The 24653-nt window shown below is 35.6% G+C and overlaps 1 protein-coding gene across 6 annotated transcripts; it reads left to right on the forward strand.

Annotated features, from left to right (window-relative positions):
* The first annotated feature begins 351 nt into the window (after positions 1-351).
* LOC125661520 (interferon-induced very large GTPase 1-like) lies at positions 352-22736 on the forward strand. 6 transcript variants are annotated; one of them, XM_056146393.1, is made up of 5 exons: positions 352-718; positions 9331-9488; positions 10617-10705; positions 11129-11221; positions 14809-22736. In XM_056146393.1, exon 5 carries the CDS (start codon positions 15325-15327, stop codon positions 21817-21819), a length of 6495 nt encoding a protein of 2164 aa, XP_056002368.1. In that variant the 5' UTR covers positions 352-718; positions 9331-9488; positions 10617-10705; positions 11129-11221; positions 14809-15324; the 3' UTR covers positions 21820-22736. The 6 variants fall into 6 exon arrangements, 3 of the variants coding, with proteins under 3 accessions (XP_056002368.1, XP_048749508.2, XP_056002367.1); XR_008797670.1 differs by lacking the exon at positions 14809-22736 and adding an exon at positions 11307-11756 and having other exon boundaries at positions 398-718; XM_048893551.2 differs by lacking the exon at positions 352-718 and adding an exon at positions 1278-1478.
* Positions 22737-24653: the final 1917 nt, after the last annotated feature.

Genomic DNA, 24653 nt, shown 5'->3' on the forward strand with positions numbered 1-24653 from the left:
AAAAGATATCATTTCTGATAATGATCTTGGGTGACCAACAACAAAATAGCGGATATGCTGATAGAGTGATATAACCCCCCCCCCCCCCCCCCCCCCCTGTGTCTTTTAGATTTGTTTCAAATGACGAATTAGATTGTTGGATGTGTCACCTTGTGACTGAAACCCGAACACAAGATATTGAGTACACATCTTTTTCTATTTTCATGAAGTATGGGGCATAGCAGATACATCTCAGAGAGAGAGAGAGAGAGAGAGAGAGAGAGAGAGAGAGAGAGAGATCGCTCTATCAGCATGCCTCACTCTGATCTCCTGTTTTTGTTTTTGTTGGTCGCCCAAGCCATCCATACTTTTGTGGGTTTTTTAATATCCAACGTTCCATGCCAGTTCTTATCACTGAAACACGGCATTTAGAAAGCATGACCCTCTTTCTTGATTGTTAACAACCATTGATAATTATCGGTATGATAATCTCACCTACATGTACAATGGCATGATTACCTAACCATGAAGCTTGAACTCGGGGTATACCACGGGATTTGGTATGGGCAAAAATATTTTCTTCAAGGTGTGAGACATGTACTAACAATACCGTAGTTCTCTTTGATAAGATAAACTAATCGCCTGGGGAGGGGACGCTATCTTGAATCATCCAGTCACTTTTCCCTCGGACGTCAAGCATTAAAGTCGAAAACTTGTCCGTCTCCTGTCCAGTTTTCAGGTAAAGCAAATTTTACTTATTACTTTTTTGTGTATCAATTTTCCAGTACTTTTGATATTCATGTTGATTTGTTTTAGTGAATAATTGTACAGGGACGTATTATTCCAAAGCTTGTGAAATCGAAATAGTCTTACAAAATCATTTCAATTATTGGTTCATTAATTGCAAGAAAATGTTATTTATTGATTAATTATTTCTTGTTCTCTACAGCAACTTCTATAGATATATTATATTTTGTATTCTGTCTACGTGTTCTCAAATTAATTTCTTTGGATGACACTTTCTAACATTGCACATGCGTGATTTTTTTCCTGCTCGAATGTATGGTCAAACGCACAATAATAAACAACATCTTGTCTTTCTTTTTTTTTTATATATATAATCAATTCAATATAAAAAGGTCTAACTTTTTTGGTAACATTTTTTTTCTCTGCATGGAGATTTAGACTTCCAATAATCAATATAGAAAATCATTTTATTGGTTAAGTCTGTTACACAATATTGTGCTGACTACATAGGGCACTAACGATGTGTGTATTGGGTGATTTAAACGATTTTCTGAAAATGTTTTGAATGAACAAGTATTTAAAATACCGATCGAGCGTTTCTACGAAATTATATTTTCGTTTTCTATTCTATCGTATAACAGGATGAGTGAGCAATGAGATCTGTATCAAAACTTGTGTTAGTGTATAAGCTGAATTATTTTCCTCCCACCTCTTTCAATCAAGATATAAAGATTTCCAAACAGTATCCTGAGGTAAGGTTAATCAGACACTAAAATTTTTGTATCGTAATAGTAATTGTCAGTAAAAATTCAAAAAGAAAAACACTGTGCAGATACATTGTCACTTAGATTTTTTTTAAAAATTAGAAATTTTATGATAGTGGGACAAATTGTTATAGGACAAAAAGTCACAGTTAGTAAGAAAGGATGGATTTTCATATTAATAAAGTTTAGGAAAGTGTATATGTAAAATGTTATATTATCTGTGAGGATTTCTTTTAATTTCAAATTTTAATAATTCAATAATAATTATCATATGCAAATTCCCTTTATAAACAATATTGTGCTGACTACACAGGACATTAACTATGTGTGTCTTGAGTGATTGAAACGAATTTCTGAAAATGTTTTGAATGATCTCGCATTTAAAATATTGATCGAGTGTTTCTACGAAATTGCATTTTCGTTTTCTACTATATCGTATAACAGTATGAGTGAGGAATGAGTTCTGTATCAAAACTTTTGTTGGTGTATAAGCTGGATTATTTTCCTCTCACACTTTTCTTTGAATATTTTCAATTAATTAATCAAATTAACGATTGTCACACAATATCAAAACAAAGGTTAACCAGCGTCTTGAATGTTTGTATCATAATACTAAATAGAAAAACACTGGGCAATGCACCTACACAATGCCGCTTAGATTATGCTTTTCGTTGATGGTATGAAAGACAATTCCAAAATAAATCAAAGTACTGAAAGTACCGAAAATCCCTAGACTTAGCTTGTTATGATGCTTTATGGATATACAAGTTATGATAGTACTATTAATATATCAAAACAAAATGTCCAATGATTTGCTGCAATTGCTAAGTAAAGGAAAGAATAAAATATTGGAAGCTTGAAACACTTTTCTAAACAATTAGATGTATAGATGTATGCTATATTAGTATTTAAGATGGGGATTTCCTTATGAAATATTTTTCCTGAAATGGAAAAATTAAAATGTTTTATAGTAGTCCATATTTTTGTTCGATTTAGTTCGATCCTTATGGCAAAAATGATTTATAGAATAATGGCAATGTTAAATTAATGAAATGAACGCATTTTGCAGTGATATATGCACCTTTTTATTAAATGCCATCTAAGAAGACGAGTATTTGGTTTTTCCTCAACACAATGTTACCACACAACACCACTCAGAGAAACATTAAAAACCATTAACCCAACAGAACTCTCATTCCTCGGATAAAATGTTAGAAATATGTTTCATCATTTCATCTCGATCAAATGTAATTGTATTTCTCGACAATCTCAAGAATGTTCTTAAATAATTCGAAAACAATTTTAAATTATTCGATAAATTCTCACATATTTGCCTCATAGCATTCCACTGTTCTCAAATGATCCCGAAGCTATCTTCATTCGCCTAAGGAAATCTCAAAAGTATACCTCATTATCTAAATCAAATGTAAGAGTATAATCTCAATTTATCTCACATTCAAAAGAAATGTTAAATTGAATTAACCTCACTTAGATTTTTACATATTGTATTTTGTATTTTTTAAAACGGTGTATAAATTTTATGAAACACGTCAGACTGCATTTGATCCAATGATAGGTTGTATTCACGAACTAAATCGTTATAACGACCTTAGAATTTGCGAAATACTGACTTCAATCGAGATTGTTGAAACCCCTGTACCATCAACTTGTTTGCCAGTAGCTTGCCTCGATTTAAAAACTGACTATACGCAGAACAAGCTCTTCCATATCTAATCAGTTGAGAGATATAAATACCATATGCACGTGATAATGGAATATTGCTACATGCAAGGTGAAGATAACGAACAGTGATCAATCTCATAACTCTTACAAGCAATACAAAATAGATAGTTGGGCAAACACGGACCCCTGGACACACCAGAGGTGGGATCAGGTGCCTAGGAGGAGTAAGCAATAAATAAATAATGTAATGTATAATTAACCTCTGGTGTGTCCAGGGGTCCGTGTTTGCCCAATATCTATTTTGTATTGCTTGTAGGAGTTATGAGATTGATCACTGTTCGTTATTTTCACCTTGCATAATAAATAATGTAATAAATAATATATAAATTTATCAGTATCGGAGTCAGTACCGATCAACGTTTATATCGAAATGACTGACCAGATGCAGGTATCACATCGACATGAATACAAAGGTCTTTTATCAGACATTACACCTGTAAAATTATCACCCTACCGGCTTTCCGCGCACCGGTTGGGACATGAAATCGTTCACTTTCAGGATGTCCTTTTGGAGAGAAGGAGGGTTCCTTTGCGTTGGTTAACAGTACATTATTTCTCAAATTAATTTCTTTGGATCACACTTTCTATCATTGCACATGCATGATTTTTTTCTGCTCGAATATATGGTCAAACACACAGGATTAACAACATCTTGTCTTTCTTTTTATATATAATCAATTCAATATAAAAAGGTCTGACTTTTTTTGGTAAAATGTTTTCTCTGCATGGAGATTTAGACTTCCAACAATCAATATAAAAATCATTTTATTGGTTAAGTCTGTTACACAATATCGTGCTGACTACACAGGACATTAACGTTGTCTGTCGTGGGTGATTTAAACGATTTTCTGAAAATGTTTTGAATGAACAAGTATTTAAAATATTGATCGAGCGTTTCTACGAAATTGTATTTTCGTTTCCTATTCTATCGCATTACAGAATGAGTGAGCAATGATATCTGTATCAAAACTTGTATTAGTGTATAAGCTGAATTATTCCCCCCCCCACCTCTTTCAATCAAGATATAAAGATTTGCAAACAGTATCCACAGGTAAGGTTAATCAGACACTAAAATTTTTGTATCGTAATAGTAATTATCAGTAAAAATTCGAAACGAAAAACACTGCGCAGATACATTGTTTATTAGATTTTAAAAAAAAGTCCAAAGTTGTAAGTTTATTTTAAGTTTCTGTAGTATACAAGTGTAGTTTAATTCAAGCATGTAGGTTAGAAAGTCACAGGACAAAACGTCTCGGACAAAATGACCATGGATAAAAAGTCACTATTAGAAATTTTATGATGGTAGGACAAATTGTTAGGTAGTAAGAAAATATGGATTTTCATATAAATAAAGTTTAAGAAAATGTATATATAAAATGTTATATATTATCCTTGGACGAATTTGGCTCCACCTTTTTGGCACACTGTTTTTTGGCTATATTTAGCTATAAAACTTCATAGTTATTTCGGATTTCAAACATTTCGGTTGAGCATCAGATGATCACTGAAGAGACATCATTTGTCGAAATGCGCATCTGGTGCATCAAAATTGGTACCGTATAAGTTTTACATCTAAGAGGATTTCTTTTAATTTCAAATTTTAATAATTCAATAATAATTACAGTGTATCGTATTTATATTTCTTTTATCACATCTATTGAAAAATATGAATTCGATTTTTTGGAAAAAAGAAGATATTGGCTTTTATTCCCATCATTTTATTGTCGAAATAAGCAGTGAAGTAATATAATAATCGCTAAGAAACAAGTTAATATTTTTGTTAAAATATCTAATAATGAACTGAAAGTGCTAAATATGGCATAAAGAAATTCATTATTGTGACAGTTTGTCCTGTGCTTTTCTGTCCCTCTACTACCTTTACAGAGTTTATAGAGTTCTGTTTCTTACCAATCTCAGTGAGAGTGAAACAGATATAGTGAAGGCTCAAATGAATAGTTAATATCTATCAGTGACGGATTTAAAGGGGGCGCAGTCGGCGCTCCCCCCTACCCCTAACATTTTCACATTTAAGGTAAATCGTGGTCTCCTGTTTAGAAAAATGTACTAAACAATAACATAAGCAATAATTTCTTCCACTCCCGGAGTAATTGATTTCTTGAATTACTTTATTGGGAGAACTTAATTTTTTCCAAAAAGCGTTATAATTTGCCTCATTATATTAATTTATCTTATTAAAAATGATAGATAATAGTACAAATGACTAAATAGGAGACATATTTCAAGGCCTATAAAATCTGTAAAATCCAGAAGCTTCCGCCCCCTGGATTCCCATAAGGGGGATCAAGACGGCCCCCAGACGCCCGGCCTCATATAGTTGCCCCCCGTAACCACAATTCCTGGATCCGCCCCTGTCTATCCCTGACTGTGCAAGATTGAAGGAACTTATAAGACGTCTGGAACTTAAAATGTGTCATAATTGTACCATCGCATGAACATGCAAATGATTAGTAATGTGGGTGGGGTGGGGTGGGGGCTAAGCTGCAAACATGCCTCAATTGATAGTGTTGGACAGAACTCTGCGTCCTGAAGTTAGATATTAAGACCAACTACAGGCTTGTGTTATGGTTGGTCTTGGATCCATGTAATGATACATAAAAATTAACTTGTTGGTTTAGAAAAACTGCCGAAAAGCAAACAAACTACAGAACTTGAACAACCATAAAAAGGCCAAGAAAGCACTGTTGCAAAATATTGATCGATTATGTCGTTTAACGTCTCTCCCCCCCCCCCCCTCTCTCTCTCTCTCTCTCTCTCAAATGTTCCACTCAAATGGAGACGTCACTAAGACCAGTGACAGGCTTAAACATAAGCCTTTGTTGGGCGCTTACGGCCATTGAGAGGGAAGGGTTCTTTAGCGTGCAACACCTACTGTGACACGAGACATCCATTTCTAAGGTCATCTCCGAGGACTCGCGACAATCAAACCTGATGCTGAGCGTTTGGTGATGGAATTTTCACTACATGTTTTAACGACTTCGGTCTGTCGATGTCTGGATTTGAAGCCCGACCTTCCGCATGCGGGGCGTAGGAAAAGACATGATTCGAAACGGGATGACATATTGATGTTAAGGCATGAACAATTTTAAATAATTAGTATATGTATCGGAGGCATACTACAAATAGTTCATACCTTACGTCTGCTTGACACCATGTAGAGGTTTTGTGATAATGAATGCCAGTAGTATCTCGGAAGCACTAAATTTATGTTGATAAGCAAGTGCAAGCAAATGGTCCTATACGTAAACTAATAATGACAGTAAGCAATGTAATGCAACAGCAGATCTTCAGGGGTGGGAGGTCAGCCCGCCGATTAAGCACCAGTGTAGTTGATTTCTATGCGTGCTACTGATAAGTTGGAATGAAGACTTGAGACATTTTTACCCCTCCCCCTTGTAGGACCCAAATACTGAAGTCGAAAACCACAAGTAAAACTGCCTAGTAGGAACTGTGCATGTTGTTAACCTTACAGATTCTTTGGGGGTATTAAAATATAATGGAAGTCACTCCGAGTCAGTGTGACCCCAAATTTTAGGGGTTTAATTCCTGCAATTGATTCTAGGATGTTTCCCTCTGCACTGACTGCATGAGTGGTTGTAGTGGCATATAGGGAATAATTGCAGAGTTTACCAGAGTTATAGTCAATACAAAATATTGATTGTTTTGGTGTGGCATTGGGTCCTACAACTGTAGTATTAAACAAACTGGCTCAGCATTGGGTTTGAATTCGGCCAGCTCTGGCTATTATTGTGAAAAGTGATTGGTGAAATACGAATTGCTGTTTTTATACATCAACCAGACATCCACGCGAATTTCTTGAAGTAAAAATTGTTGGTTATACTTATGTCAATTGGGTGAACGACTGCCTGCAAGCTCGATATCTCGCGTGTATTTGAGCATCGTGAACCTTATCAGCTTAGGCACAATGCTCGAGTAAATCATGAAAGCCGATGCTTGTTATTGTGGTTAACAGGGGGTTATCTGACGCTTGACTAAATAAATTGACCATTAACAAAGTTGTAATTCCCCGGTAGACAAAATTGCTCCAATTCTGTAGCAGACTTGCTTACGGATTACTTCGTTTACCTCAACAAGATATAGGGCTCACTGCGGTTGTGACCGGTCGACAGGGAGTGCTTACTCATCCAGTAACCTGATCCCACCTCTGGTGTGTCCTGGGGTTCGTGTTTGTCCAAATCTATTTTGTATTGCTTATAGGAGTTATGAGATTGATCATTATTCGTTATCTTCTCACTTTACTGTACAATGTGGAAATACAAAATATGATGATTTAAAACAAATGATCGAATTAATAACCTTTGGTTATATTTACAAAAACTGTGGCCTATTGTGTATTGGTTTCATGAATTAATCTCAATCGTTATATATTTACATCATATTTGATATTAAAAAACATAGGATAAGGAAAATGAAAGGCATATCGAATAATGAATGAGGGTTTTAAAAATACAGTTTAAAACTATCTGTATGAAAAATCATAATCATGCGTGCTTTGAATAATCAAACTTGAAGTACAATATGTCATTTGTCATTTCGGATTTCAAACATTTCGGTTGAGCATCACTGAGGAGACATTATTTGTCGAAATGCACATCTGGTGCATCAAAATTGGTACCGTATAAGTTTTACATCTAAGGGGATTTCTTTTAATTTCAAATTTTAATAATTCAATAATAATTACAGTGTATCGTATTTATGTTTCTTGTATCACATCTATTGAAAAATATGAATTCGATTTTTTTGGAAAAAAGAAGATATTGGCTTTTATTCCCATCATTTTATTGTCGAAACAAGCAGTGAAGTCATACAATAATCGCTAAGAAACAAGTTAATGTTTTTTTTAAATATCTGATAATGCAATGGTGTATATGTCAACATAATCAACATTGATTGCAGAGTGGAGAATAACGATGAGATTGATCTATGTTTGTTATTCACTTTTTCTTGGTATTTACGGCGGGTGTGACCGGTCGACAGGGGATGCTTACTCCTCCTAGGTACCTGATTCCACATCTGGTGTGTCCGGCGGTCCGTGTTTGCCCAACTCTTTATTTTGTATTGCTTATAGGAGTTATGAGATTGATTCCTGTTCGTTATCTTCAACTTTCATTAAGCTTTGGTATACTGCTAGCTGGCGACCACTACTTTTAGTATGGGATATACATAGGTAAATGTATAAACATTATTGGTAACCTATATCAACTTGATTGTGTATTTGAAACTGATTCTTTTTATCTTACTCTATTGTAGAAATATGAACATATCTATATACTAGTAGTATTAATACTTCTACATATTTTTATTGTGATTTGAACAATTTTCTAACATGTACATGATGTAGACTTTTATTCTTAAGTTTGCATTGTAAATTAATTTTGATGAAAAAAATATCCAGTTATTATTTCCGCTCTAAATGATGTAAGAAGGGTGTCATAATTGACAAGCTTAAAGCCGAAGTGATCTACAACCCAATAAAACCACAATTTCAATTTCATACAATGTATAAGTCTATCAAAAGTTAGATAAAGTTAAAATATAAGTTCATATTATCTATGGTCATGATACCATTTGAATGGTCATGTCCATACAATTACTTCTACCAAATGTTAAAGCCCTTTCAATCCTAAATTAAAAGTTATTGACAGTGTCATGGCAATGTTTACATCAGACAGAGATAGATGAACAGAACACTGATTTGATTTCAGGTGAATAACAAAGCGGTCCATGTGTTGTACAGTTCTTTTCCTCCGATATCTAGGACTTTAAATTGCTTTCAATTCACCTAATCATGCAATAAATTTAGTATCTAGAAAGTTTTGCATTCTATGTAAAGGTGTTGTGGTGCAGCAATTGTGCAAAACTAGTGTCCTGTGGCGTGATGTTAAGAAACTTAATACGGAATTGAAACAAAGCATGACAAATCTGTGCCATTTAGAAATACTAGTACAATACGCATGTATTATTAACATAACACATACAATAAATCCAGTAACAGACATGACGTTATCTATATCCAATTAAAATTCATTTGAATAATAATATCTTGATTTTGTTTTAGATACCTGAAAAAATGCTGTTAAGACAGCCTGTAAACTGTGAAAGCCTCACCATTAGTCAGCAGAATTAGGGAAAGCATACGTCTATTCTTACACACAAGTATAAATAATCGAATGTCGTATTTGCACTTCAAAACTGGCGAAGTTGAAGTCTAAACAGGTATGCATTTACAGATTCATTTGCAGAGTTGATTCTAATTTATATACAATTTTTTTTCTATTAATATGATTTGCAATGTAAATGAAAAATGTGTTTTACTTTTGGATGAAGAATTCAAACTGTTATATCAACAAACTTTACAGTGGTTTGTGATCTGCTCATTCAATGTAAAACTTATACGGTACCAATTTTGATGCACCAGATGCGCATTTCGACAAACAATGTCTCTTCAGTGATGCTCAACCGAAATGTTTGAAATCCGAAATAACTATGAAGTTTTAGATCTAAATATAGCCAAAAACAGCGTGCCAAACAAGTGGAGCCAAATTCGTCCAAGGATAAGAGCTATGCATGAGGGAGTTAATCCTTAATTTTGAAATGAATTTCTAAATTTTATAACAGCAATTAAATATACATCCGTATTTTCAAGCTAGTAACAAAGTACTTAGCTACTGGGCTGTAGAGACCCTCGGTGACTAACAGTCCAATGAAGCACGATGAATTTGATTATGACTGAAGTGAATCTAGCTCTCACATGTTAAGCCGTTCTTGGCACATTGAATTTGACTGTGTATAACTCCGTTTACCTGATCAAGATATAGGGCTCACGGCGGGTGTGACCGGTCAACAGGGGATGCTTACTCCTCCTAGGCACCTGATCCCACCTCTGGTGTGTCAAGGGGTCCGTGTCTGCCCAAACTATCTATTTTGTATTGCTTATAGGAGTTATGAGATTGATCACTGTTCATTATCTTCACTTTGCATGCAACTAAAATTTAGCATCGTTTTTTGTCTCTGTATGCATGAACATTTGACAAATTTCTGAAGAGCCTGTGTGAACATATTATTTTAATGTGAATAAATTCACGATAGTTTGGAAATGACTTCGCACATTCATGTATGCTGCAGAGGTAGTACATTTATGTCATATGACCCTTATCTATTAGATTAATTCCTGCAGTTTTCACCAGAAGTAGATAACAAATACAATTATGTTGGAATAACTTCAACATCTACTGTTACTTTGTACGCAAGGTTATCCTTCTAATACTTCATTGCAAAATAAAAAAGAAAAACACTGGCAAAGTTGTAAAAAACCTTATATCATAAATCTTTTTTTTTTTGCAGATGAATATTCCACCAATCTCCTTCAAAGGATAGCCTGTAAAATAATTGAATGCTACACGACAATGATGCGAACTACGGTATTCTAAAAGGTAAATAATTATAGGTTGGATCCCATCGTAACTTTTTTCGATTCTTAGAACATCAAAATGTTACACTTCTGCTTTATATTCAAAAAATTTGTTGAAAAGAAATATTAATGGCAAACTAACAAATCAACTTTATGATAGAGGGGATGATTGCAGCTTCCCCATCGTCAACTTCCCATAACTAATATTATTTAGCAATATTCCAAATGATGACTTCCATGATACACATATTACATTCTATCTCATGATATTGAAGCTAGATGTTATATAATGCATTATTTCTACGCAGATTCTAAAGGTAAATGTTAGATATTTATATACAAAAAGGACAATGATTTTAAGTAAAGCTATTTTGGGACTTGTGCTGAATTGCTTGGAAATACAATTTTTTTTAAATATGACTTAATGTAAGTTTAATATTTACAGCTTTTACCAGACCGTAATTTATGTCCAACTGAATACAACTATGCACAAAGTAGGAACAGTTCCTCTAAGAGTCACGGCTAAATCTGTTTAAAGGTAAGACTGGTGTTTATTACGAAATGTCATATGAAGACTTAACGGATGCCACCAAGTTAGTGGGACATTTTATTGTCATTTGAAGGCTTACACAGACAATACCAAGTTAGCGTGACATTTTATTGTCATTTGAAGGCTTACACAGACACCACCAAGTTAGCGGTACATTTTATTAAAACAGAATTTTACACACTGTTTCGGTTTTTATCTTGAAACCTTTTTCTCCTTGAAGTTTGCACAGCAAATACTGTTCCATGATTTTGACATCGAAATTTGTGAAATGAGAAACTCTACAGGAAACATTTAGTTGACCATAATTGTTTTCAAAGTTTCAGAGTAAGGGATGTTGACAGTCGACATGGAATTAAAAATAAGCTTAATGTGCATAGGTTAAACCACCCGTGGTATGAATATATTTTCAGTGCGATTAAGTTGACCACTTGCCGTAAAGAGAATACCATGTTAGGTAATGACACAGTAAAATCAAGGGGAAGCATATCAGGTTTTCCCACATATCGTGTCAGTTGATGCAACAGTGTCATATATATATATATATATATATATATATATATATATATATATATATATAAACGTATCTCGGATTTATTAACCAATCAGTGTTTCATGGTTATTTATGATTCTTGTTTGCTAACGTTACATCTTACTATTGTACATTGTAATTTTGTTGAAGTGACCAAAGCTGGTGATTTAATTCCCACATGGCTTCAGAAGGTATTGACCACATTCGTCGATTACGATACAATTGACAAATGTGTGAGTGCAGTTTACAAAGACGTACGTTCGCCATTGATATTCATATTTAATGACCAACTAAAATGTTTCATTCGTTCAGTTTTCTTTTGACAGTTTTAATAGAAAACGCAAATATCAATTAATTTAAATGCAGCTGTTATCACATTTTCATTGAAATGCATGAACGGAACCAGTTCACTCACGAATGTAGATTCTCGCAATTTTATGCCTACGAGTCATTTCGCTACATCTAATGATCGCGCAAATTATAGAATCTACATTATATCGAATCAATATAAGAATGAATGTAAGGATAACGAACAGTGATTAATGTCATAACTCCGTTTACCTGATAAGGATATTGGGCTCACGGCGGGTGTGACCGGTCAACAGGAGATGCTTACTCCTCCTAGGCACATGATCCCACCTCGGGTGTGTCCAGGGGTCCGTGTTTGCCCAACTATCTATTTTGTATTGCTTATAGGAGTTATGAGATTGATCACTGTTCGTTATCTTCACCATCCTATAAGCAATACAAAATAGAGAGTTGAAACACGGATCCCTGAACACACCAAAGGTGGGATCATGTGCCTAGGAGGAGTAAGCATCCCCTGTCGATCGGTCACACTCGCCATGAGCACTATATCTTGATCAGGTAAACGGAGTCATCCGTAGTCAAATGTGCCAAGAAATGTCTAACAATCTGTATGAAACACGTCAGACAGCCTTTGATCCAATGGTAGGTTGTATTAAAAAACTAGCTCGTTATAACGATCATAGAATTTGCGAAATGCTGATTTTAAACAAGAATGTTGGAACCCCTGCATCATCAACTTGTTTGTCAGTAGCCTGCTTCTAAGCAGAATAATCCGGGTGAGAATAGGTCCTCAGTACCCCTTGCTTATTGTAAGAGGCGACTAAATGGGGCGGTCCTTCTGATGATACCGCCAAAAAAAAAAACCCGAGGCCCTGTTTCACAGCAGGTGTGACACGATAAAGATCCCTCCCTGTTCAAAGGTCATAAGTGCCGAGCATAGGCATACATTTTGCAGCCCTTCACCGGCAAATGGTGACGTCTCCATATGAGTGAAATATTCTGGAGAGGGCGGTTAAACAATATTCAATCAATCAATCAATAAGCAGAATAAACTCAAAAATAAAAAGATCAATTATCATACTTATAGTCTAAATTTCACTTATCTCCGCGTTGTTTGATTTGATTCTTGAATTCTGAATGTGTTTCATTCTGAATTACTACATGCTGTGGTAGCTTAATGGTAGATGGTTTAATTTGTAATCGGGAGGTCGTGACTTCAAGTCCCGCTCGTGTCATAACGCGTCTAACTTGAGAGGTAAAGATAGGCAGTGATTGCTCCTCCGCCAAGCATTTGGTATTTAGAAATGGATTGAATTGTATCTTGTTTAACGTCTCTGTTGAGAAATTTTCGCTCATATGGAAACGTCACCAAGAACGATGAAGGGCGTCAACTCTAGACCTTTACTTGGCGCCTTAGCGTGTCACACCTACTGTGACACTGGACATCTGTTGTTAAGGTAATCTCCGAGGACCCGTGACATTCACACCTGATGCCGAGCGTTTGGTGATGGAACTGTCACTACCTGTTTTAACAACTTAGGACTGTCGCGGCTGGGATTCGAATCCCGGCCTTCCGCATGCGGGGCGAACGCTCTAACCTCTAGGTGGTGGGAATCACGGGTCTTTCGTTTATGAACTTAAAACGGAGCTCCCGCCTCATGGTAGGTGTTGGAACCTCACTGCTACAGCCCTAAGCATAGGTCTAATGGGTGTTATTTCATCTACTGCCAGTGACGTCTTGCTATGAGTAAAGAACAATTCGACAGCAAACCAATCATAATGTATCTTATTGTTTTTGTTGATTACCTTTGTTTTTCTGGCAACGCGTCGCAATAATTTAAACTAATGAATTTAAATAAATTATTTAGTCAAGTTGTGGAACGTTGTTAAGATTGATGTAATGCAGGCAAATTGAATATGTTTAAAATCATTCACAGTTGAAAACATTAAATGACTTCCATACGTGATGTTACAATCTTATCCTTTCAGTACTTTAAGTGGGAAAAGGCTAATATTCTACAATATCGTAAGATGATTGTAGGTATATTATTGTCATGCAGTTAGTAGTCTAAGAACGATTGTTTGAGTCATAGTTTTTAATAAGCTAAATAACGAACAAACCTAGCAATTACGACATACGTGACCTGGACCGTTAGAATAATCATTTACGTAACACATAAAATAATCGACTTTTGGGGGTGAATCCTTACAAAATTGTTAAACTCGTCCGCAAATATAACGGAAGCCTCACTTAGTACAAGACAGAAAACTATATGTTTCTGAGTGTTTAAAATGTACCGGTCTTATCTAAGGGAACCTCAGCGAAAACTGTTTACGGTTGGTGAGTGATTAGAACGTTCGGTCGGTCGTAAGTTTGATCCGCGATTTTGATATGATCACGTTGAATTAAGACGTAATTATAGGTAATGACAGTCCTTTCACCAAACGCTCGGCAATTGAAATAAGAGTCACTGGTCATTTGGATAGGTCATTAAAGCTGATGTTCCTTGTCATGACAGTGTTGGCACGTAGAGGGATCCTAACTACTAAGGCCCCGAGCGTAAATCAGTTTACCTACAGCTGATGGCGCCTCAATATGAGTGAAAAATATCACAATGACTAAACGAACAAGCAACACGTGCCTGTGAAAGACATATAGTCTTTTATGGCCTTATTGAAATACTTTATTGATTTATATAAATGGCTCATTATTCATCAATGTCTTTTTTATGTATAGATGAAGATTTGCAAGTGACATATAAAACACTTCAACCGAGTGAAAAAGAACCACAAGAAGAAATGGCAGGAAGACCACTAAACATTGACTATAAAGGCATCCAGAGCAGCTGTGAGTCTGTGGAACTGAACACTGCTTTACAGAATTTATGCCTTAGAGGAGTTCATGTTACAAACAATGTAAAGTATTTTGAAAGATGTAAGGGTAGTGTTGTAACAAGCAAAAATCATGTAGTGTTTCCTCTAGGGAATGTTTCTGAATGCAATGAAATTGTGCATTTTAGAAAGGAAGAAGATGCTGACAATTTTTGGCATATTTTGAGCAATTTTGGATATAGCACAGCTTTGGCAAATCATGAAAGTGACTTAGAAAAAAATCCGCCCAGTGATCTGCAAACGTTTTATCGTAGATCCTCATTTTGTGTTGTCAATATTAGAGAATGGACACCACGTGTATGCGATTTATCTTTATCACGCCTAGCTATTCGTTCTTTACAAGATATTGAAAAAAAAACAAATGGGTAAAGATGTAGATAAGAAATCAGCACAGGACGATTGTATATCTTTTTTTAAAATGTTCGGGACACACGTGTATCTAACAAACGTTACTGTGGGTGGGATATTTTCAATTAGCGCCCAAACCGCATTACAGAAAGATGATGATGCAGAATCGACAAAGGACTTAGTCCAACAAGTTCACAACAAAGCTATTTCAGACAATTTGTTTAAAGATACTAAGACAGGAAGTACAGGGATTGAAGAGAATGGAAATGAAACGTGCACATTGCAAAATAAAATTGAGACTGCACATAGAAAACTCGGAGGACCACAGAATACGTCCTACTTCACAGAGTGGAAATCAGAGTTAATGAAAAATCCAGAGACCTGGACTGTAAGTGACATGGGGGAAATTTCGTTCGAAAATTGTATTGGAATTTGGTCTTTGGTGAGAAAGCATAGTAAATATTTCTCTAACGCAGAGGAGTTGTCGTGTTTTTTAGCACAAATTTGGATGGATCATGTTGCTCATGGACTTCAGTATAATCATGTGTTGAGTTATTCTTGGCAGAGTTTTGTCGAACCTTTCAATTCAAACGTATCAGCGCCTTCTTCCGCCAGCTGGTGTCTGGAATCCTTAAGGGATTTACTACAGTTCTTAGAACATAAGTTGGCTTTAGTTGGAAAGCCTATGGTTATTAAGGCGGTAGATGTTTTTTCAGAGCCGTTTGTTCAGGCATTATTCAAAGAAAGCGCAAAGCACGAAACACCCAAATATATTTGCTTTCAAATTCTCACTACCAAATTAAAAATTCTGCAAATTGACAACGGGAAATCATCAGTGTTTGGTGCTTCATGGATTGCATCAGACTATTTCATTCCTGGTATGTTATCACAAAGGGAAGTGAATAACGTTGAAGAGTTGTTGAATTTGTTAGAATCTGAGCTTTTACCGGGGATTGGTGTTCTGCAAGTATACCATGATATTGATCTCGAAAAAGTGCAATCATTAGCAAAATCTGAAATCAAAACCACCGTACATAATTTCCTTCAGAGGCTGATAGATAGAAATGAATATCGAGAGGCCCTGCTTCTTCTCGTCATCTTCATATCCATCGGGTATCACTTCAAGAGAGAGGAGATCCTAACAAATATCACATTTGAGCTTCTGGAAGATTTCATATCATATGCAAAAGGAGAAATTTCTCTGGCTAAGAAACTCAAGAATCGGATTAATCGGGAAGCGTGGTTGTTGTTAAGGATGATTTTCAAACTTGACACAAATTATAGGATATATGATGCTTCCATTGTACTTGCGGACGAAATTAACAAATTTGTTTGCTTTTTGAAGGAAAACAATTTCATATTTCATTCAAACATTAAGAATGTTATTGATTCAGAACACAAAAAAGATTGTCCTCATGGAATTATTCATTCGTTAGCAGAAATATCCAAATTTCCCTGTGAGCTGTTTGATGACGAAACTATGAAAACAGTAAATTCTAAGAACCCAGAAAGTCGCCCTGATAGCGGCAATTCTGATGCCTTACATCATTTGATACAGACATTTGGAATGGAAAAGTTCTTTCCACAAAAACTTTCAACTGAAGATATTTTGAAGCTGAGTGATGCTTTGTTGACCAGTCCAAAGACTCTGAAAGATATACCATGGGCTATATTTCAGCATGCGATAGCCATCAACTACAATTTCAGGGAAAAAGTTCTGTCTGACTTTTTGAAAAAGGCAAATGCTGTCCAACCAAAGAGAGGGAAGCAGAATTCAAAAAAGAAGCACAATCCAATGGATGTTTTTCTTGCTCTTTGGCATTGTTGTGATCCATTTTTGAAAAAAAACCTCGCTTCAAAAATCGCCACCTGTCAACTTGCTCTTCCTCTCATATACGAGGATATAACATCCAGAGATCAACTGATGATATCACTTTGGCCAATTCGTGATATTTTCATTGACGACAGTCCGGATTCTGTTTTGACCAAACCTCTAAACACTGTTAGTTTTATAAGAGTTGGAGATTTGAAGTCAATATCGAAATCAAGAATAATAAATAAACTCATAAGGGGAGAGAATAATGAACATAGTACTTTTTATCACAGAGACTGTGCCCTGGCATCAAATAAACGATTATTTTCCAACGGACTCGTTGAAATTACTTGGAACGTACCTAGAACAAACAATGCTGATGATGAAAATTCTACCGAAACAGGGGAAGAGTTGGAAGAATTTCTTCATCCATTATGCATTTTGAATATGCGGGGAGATGCAAAAGATTTTAGGACCCAGCTTTTAGCGTTGCTCACACTTTCAGATGTTGTAGTCGTCATGTCTGAATATAAGAATCTGAAAGATGAACAATCTCTTGAACTACTAAAACAAGTACACAGCAGTTCATCAGTTCCAATAATCATGTCAGACTTTCCAGACATAGAAGGAAACCTAGAGGAGGAAACGGAGGAAGAAAGTGACGGGAAGGAGGGGGAAGAAGAAGACGAAAAGGACGAAGAAGACGTGTCACCCGGAGAACATTATGGAGAGGATTTACATCATTTTTACAAAGAACAAACGGGTTTAAATCATCCAAACACATTGTTTCTTTCCACTCTGGATATGGGAAAGACATTAAATGAAAATGATCTAAAAGATTGCCTTACCACGCAAATTATATCAGCTTTAAAGAGAATCAAATTTCCTGAAAGCCTGGAGAGGAAGAAATTGTTATTGCCATCATTCGTTTCAATAGATGAAGATAATGCAAACTCGAGACTTGGCTTGAATTTAAGTGCAACAGTTTTTGCAGATGTTGAATTCTCAGCAAATGTGACGCTTCGAAAGCAAATAAAAGACAAAGTACTTCCATTACAGGGAGAACATTTATGGCACACCTGGTGTATGGAACAAAAACAATATTTTCGTTCAGGAAAGAAGAGTGTTTTGGAAAACATACACCCTCAACATGTGATGAAGACTCTAAGATTGTGGCAAGTGATGTATGGTCTGGAGACTCAAAATACAATTGTAAAATTTTTAAATGTTTTGGCAAGCCATATAGATGATAGGCGAACCATCACGTATTTTCTGCAATATATGAAATTCCACATGGATTGTCAATCCCGACATGTCATTCCAAAGCTTTCCAACGATCTTTATCAGGCTTTCAGAGAATATGAAACTTTGAGATCACAAAGTGGCATCGACGAAAAGAAAATAGAAACAATGAAGTCTCAAATTAAGAGTGCAGAGGAAAATCTGGCTAAGGCTTCGTTCGGGTTAGAACATTTTTTCAGAGAAATGGGACAAATATACGAGTCATTCATGTATTGCAATGATGTAATGTTCATTCGTGCATCGAGTAAAACAAAACTTGTCATAGCGAAAATGCCACTTATTGCTGCCAAACTTCTTTATTGGGGTCATCCACTCGAGATCATGGACGGAGATGCGGCGTCGGTTCCAGAATGTTGGATTAAAGCTGTATTCAAAGAGATAAGATCGGTCATTGGAGAAAATAAAACAGTGTATGTTATATCAGTTTTAGGAATTCAAAGTTCTGGAAAATCTACTCTGTTAAACACAATGTTTGGTCTGCAGTTTTCTGTTAGTGCTGGAAGATGCACACGGGGAATTTACGCGCAACTTATTCCTGTTGACAAATCCCAGTCTAGTCTCAAGTTTGATTATGCTTTGGTTATAGACACAGAAGGATTGAGAGCTCCAGAGTTAGCAGGCGAGAAGTTTAATCATGATAACGAGCTTGCAACGCTTGTCATAGGCCTAGCAGATGTTGCACTCGTCAATATAAAGGGTGAGACTATAGCTGACATGCAAGATGTGCTTCAGATTGTAGTACATGCCTTGATGAGGCTTAAGAATGCAAATGAGGAATTGAATATTAAACAATCTTGCGTCTTTGTTCATCAAAATGTGTCAGCGTCCAATGCAAAGAGGAGCACTTTTCAAGGTAGTCAGAAGGTTACTTCTGTCTTAGATGAAATGACAAAATACATCGCTGAACAGGAGAAAATGGCAAATACCACGCGGTTCACTGATGTCATAGCATTTAATCCAGTTACTAATGTTATCCATGTACCTGATTTGTGGCAAGGTATTCCTCCAATGGCCCCTGCAAGTCCTGAATATAGCAAACAGGTTGTTCAAGTCGCTAAATGCATTCTAGGTGACATTTGTGAAAATAAAACATGTTTTCTTAATATTCAAAACACAAGTCTTCATCTACAAAATCTTTGGAAAGGAATTCTTTCAGAAGACTTTGTATTCAGCTTTAGAAATGCGCTAGAAGTGAAAGCGTTTACGTCTTTGGAAATGAAATTTCAGAACTTTGTTTGGACTTTAGAAGAATTGAAGTTGCAATATCTTCAAAACAAATTAGGTCGGATAGGATGCAGCGAAACATCAGAAAAGCTTCAAAGTACCATCACAAACATTAGAGCCAGTTTTCATGAAAGCCTTCAGGAGAAAACAGATGAATGCGACAAAGAACTGCAAATGTTTTTTGATACGTCTGATTTAAGTCATTACATGATACATTGGCGAGCACGCAAAACAGAAGAACTCAGGGCTATTTCAAAGAAAATAGAAACTGAAATCGATACGAAAATTGAAAGCGAAAAGGGGAAATGCGAAACTCTTTTTCAGAGTAATGAGAAATTTTCATTAGTTAAAAAAGGAGTGACTAGCAAGGCAATTGAGTTTGCAAAGTCAGCAAAATACAAGACTGATGAAATGAGCAAAACAGAGGTGAACAACAAATTTGAATCACTATGGAAAGAATGGCTCAATGAACTCGCTCCAGAAGTTTCGCAGAATACTATCCAGAATAAAATAGAAGAGATGAAATCACAAATCGACAGTGAGATCAGGAAGAAATTCTCAAATCAAAAGGCTCTGTATATGAAAATATCAGACATGAAAGTTCCATCCGCAAAAGTTTTGCCCAAGCTTAAGGACTGCATCAAGACAAAAGATCTGGATGAAAAAGACATCGAAGTAACTGGCATTGTAGAGAAAATGAAATGTATGCTAGGGAAGTACCTACCAGAAAAAATAAAGGAATTTCTTTCAGTTAATGATTACTTCAAGAAAGCAAAGGACATGCTTGATGTAATGTTTACTCAGATAGAGAAATATATGGAAATACAGAGAGAAGACGTAGAATACAACTCCGCTCAATTCATTCAAGTTTTGAAGTATATAACAGAGGGTTTTCATCAGCATAATCATCAAAGTGGTGATCATGAATTCATGGTAACAACAACACTGGAGATAAAGACAGTATTGGTGGTGCAGAGGTATGCAATCAAGCACTTTGAGCAGCATATAACGAAATATGAGACTGACAATAGTTTGAGATCGAAAATGGCAAAGTATAAAAATGAAGTGGAATCCTTGTTTGTGGGTATGTACTTTCAAACAGCGAATGAAGAGATAGCAACATCGATGATATCTGAACATCTAGAAAATGCTCTCAGGAACAAAGTACTCAACGAACTATCACACCAAATATGGAAGCAAGTAACCGGTGACTTTGGGAATCGAAAGGAACCTCTCATAAAAGCAGTTCTTACAGATTTGGCGCAAAAACATAATTTCAGTGATTACATCTTCTACATTAGAAATCCGAAATTCTACGTGAAGTTATGGATAGAAAAATACACTAACGATGTATTCAATAGAAAAACCGAAAAACATGTTTCAGAATTTCAGCGTTGCATTGAGACATATTTAGAAAGATCATGTGATACTATACAAGAGTGCGCAACGGTTGCAGGGAGTAAAAGCAAAAAAGGCGCAAATACAACACATTGGAAGAATTGGATTGACTGTTTCAAAGAAAATCTTAGTGTGGAAGACTTCCACTTATCTAATGATTCGTTTCAAACGCTTTTGGAGTTGGAAGTGGAAAATTTTGACAATCTTTTCAAAAATATTGAGCGACAATTAAACACATGTAGAAAGTCCCTTTTGGGTACATTAAAGGATGTGCATATGTCACATATGAAATGGGGGGACACTAATCCTTTTGAAAAAATAATGACAAGTCTTTGGCGTTGTGACAAGAATTGTCCATGGTGTTATGAGCCATGTGTCGTGTCATCATCCGAAGACAGACATTCATGCAAACAACATAGACCCAGTGGTATAGGAGGAATACCATGGAAAGAAACTGGGAAATTAGTGTTCGAATCCTGCAATTTTAAGGTTCAGAGTGCCATAAGGAGGTCTTGTGGGAGCTGGTGCAAATGTGATCCAAAAACTGAAAAATATCATCCTTATAGAGCATACAAAAAACATATGAAAGAACCATGGGATATATCTGGTTCTCCAGACATGGCATCTTCAAAATATTGGACCTGGGTGTTCAGAGAATTTGAAAAGGATTTTGTACAATATTATCATGCTAAACCGCCTGATTTTCCAGAATCAGATGCTCTCAAAATAACAAAAGAGGAAGCTATAGTCAGTCTTAGTGTGTACGAGTAAAGTTGCGATCTCTTCGGAAGAGAAAAATATAACGAACACTAACCCATCTCATATATGATGAAAAGATAATTACAAGTGTGTTTTACAAGTGAATGCAATAGAGATGATCAAAAAGATTGATATCGTGTCGTGCTGACATTTCAAATTCATTTACATGTAAAACTTTATTAATCCGTTTTTGTTGTTTTCTACTTTTAGATTTTGTAGTCACTACCCATTCTCCCATTGTGACATTTTATACACCATACAATCTAATTATATATATATATATATATATATATATATATATATATATATAGATTCATAATATTTCAGCAATTATTTGCAATTAACCTGAATACCTTGTCCAGATTTTCACACTTCACCGTGCCATTTTCAAAATACAGTACAGGTGTGATTACTGATGGGTTTTATGTAATTGACATTTTTATAAATTTTGACCACTTGTTTGTGAAAATCAGTGGTATATGGCGTTCTACAAAGTTGGCATTATGACGGGGGTGTTAACATGGGGGAAAATTTGTTATTCAGGATTTTCTTAGTATTACTTACATCTATTTGTATCAAGGATATATCGTTTTTTGTGTTAAATCTATAGAATTTGTAATGATTATTGGAATGTGTTGATTATATACATGTATAATGTTAACAATACTTGACTTTTTTTCTTCTCCATATGAGTGAAATATTCTCGAGAGGGACGTTAAACCATATTCAATCAATCTTTCTTCTCATTCTATCTTTGATCCCCCGTGGGGATCCGGGTTAGAATATGTCTTCAGTACCCCTTGCTTATCGTAGAAGGCGACTAAATGGGGTGGTCCTTCGGATGAGACCGCAAAAACCGAGGTCACGTGTCACAGCAGGTGTGGCATGATAAAGATCCCTCCCTGCTCGGAGGACGTAAGCGCCGAGCATAGGCCAAAATTTTGAAGCCCTTCACCTGCAGTGGTGATGTCTCCATATGAGTGAAATATTCTCGTGAGGGACGTTAAACAATATTCAATCAATCAATCTTTGATAAAGTTAATGACAGACATAATCCTGGTATCACAGATTTTTTAAGTCACCTCAATAAACTCATGTCACATACTGCAATTGGTTGTCGCCCTTCGTGTATTAACATTTTTTTTAAAACGTCTTGATAACTACCACTTCAATTCTTTTCAAATTAAATTTGAGATATTTTGGGACAAAGAAATCAATTGTAAATTTCGGGACTATTGTAACCCTTGGACTTTAGAGGAGGGCAAGAACTGCAACAAATTCATCAATTGTCAAAGATATTCTTTAAAGTTAAATGCACTGTGATGCAGAACAGGGTGACTTCTACCAAAATTGTAAATATCATGGTCCCTGCTGTAGCGATTCTGAATCGAAGGCAGGGCAAAACTTGAAATTTGATACATGTATGTATATGTAAAACATTTTGAAGCATTTTCTTTAATGCTATTGATAATAAATAGATTGTTAAAATGACAGGGGTATTCCTATACCAAAATTATAATCCAGATATAGGATTTTGGTATCAGGGTGGTGCCAAAGTGATCAGGGATTAAATGTGTTACACACAGTCCCTGAAACGTTTTACTTTCCCACTTGAACGGTGAACGCACGGAGAGCTAACGGTGAACACACGGAGAGCGAACGGTGAACGCACGGTGAGCGAACAGAAAAAAAGGTAAAGTAGAACGTTTCAGGGACTTTAACAATCAAACATTTTGACACTGTTATATTAAAGGTGAAGATAACGAACAGTGATCAATCTGATAACTCCTATAAGGAATACAAAATAGGTAGTTGTGGAAACACGGACCCCTGGACACACCAGAGGTGGGATCAGGTGTCTAGGAGGAGTAAGCATCCCCTGTCGACCGGTCACAGCGGCCGTGAACCCTATATCTTGATCAGGTAAACGGAATTATCCGCAGTCAAAATCAGTGTGCCAAGAACGGCCTAACAATCGGTATGAAACAAGTCAGACAGCATTTACCCCAAAGCTAGGTTGTAATGTCAAACTAGATTGTTATAACGACCATAGACTTTGCGAAATGCTGATTTTATTGTTAATAGCTCATCTCAACACCACAGAGCATATTTTTATTTTGGGGTAACAGATAAATTTACTTTGATCAAGATTGGGAATGAACAACTTACTTAAGAAGAAGATATGTGAAAATTTATTCTACATTTCGATACCAATAAATAAATAAATGAATAACAGTATTGTTACTGTTGATGAAAAGAAATATGTCGTGCACTGCAGATAGTCGATAGGGGATTTCGAAGCAAGCAAAATGTCAAATTATAAGATGTAATTCAAGTAAGCATAACTCTTAGAAATTGACTTGTTCAAAATGGTGAAAAATTCAAATTAATTACTTATTAATATTTAATCTGGTGTGGTGGCATCTTTAAAAGTAGGTATTAAGTGATTGAGACACTAAGGGTTGCCTGAGTAACGGTTTACATCCACTAGTCCTCGACATAGTGCACACGGAGTCTACACTATAAATCCGCGTCTTAGATGACATTGGTTTCCTTGATACCCTTTTTAAATTTTTGCAGGTGTCTTCGAAACATCTTAATGTCCGTGTGTGGAATGGGTAGTTTTACGTGTCCCATCAATCAACATAAGTTACTATGATATTGAAACACTGTAGGCATTCCCCTATCGGATTCAAACGCCATATAAATAATTCTTAATTGAAAATGATTATTATTAGAGGTCTTCAAATTATAATCCTTAATATATTTTTTATTATCAAATTACATGTACATGTATTGATCTGGTAATTTTCGATACATTTATTTTAAATGTGCATTTAAAATTT

Source organism: Ostrea edulis, chromosome 8, assembly GCF_947568905.1.
Source record: "Ostrea edulis chromosome 8, xbOstEdul1.1, whole genome shotgun sequence".
Lineage (NCBI taxonomy): Eukaryota > Metazoa > Mollusca > Bivalvia > Ostreida > Ostreidae > Ostrea > Ostrea edulis.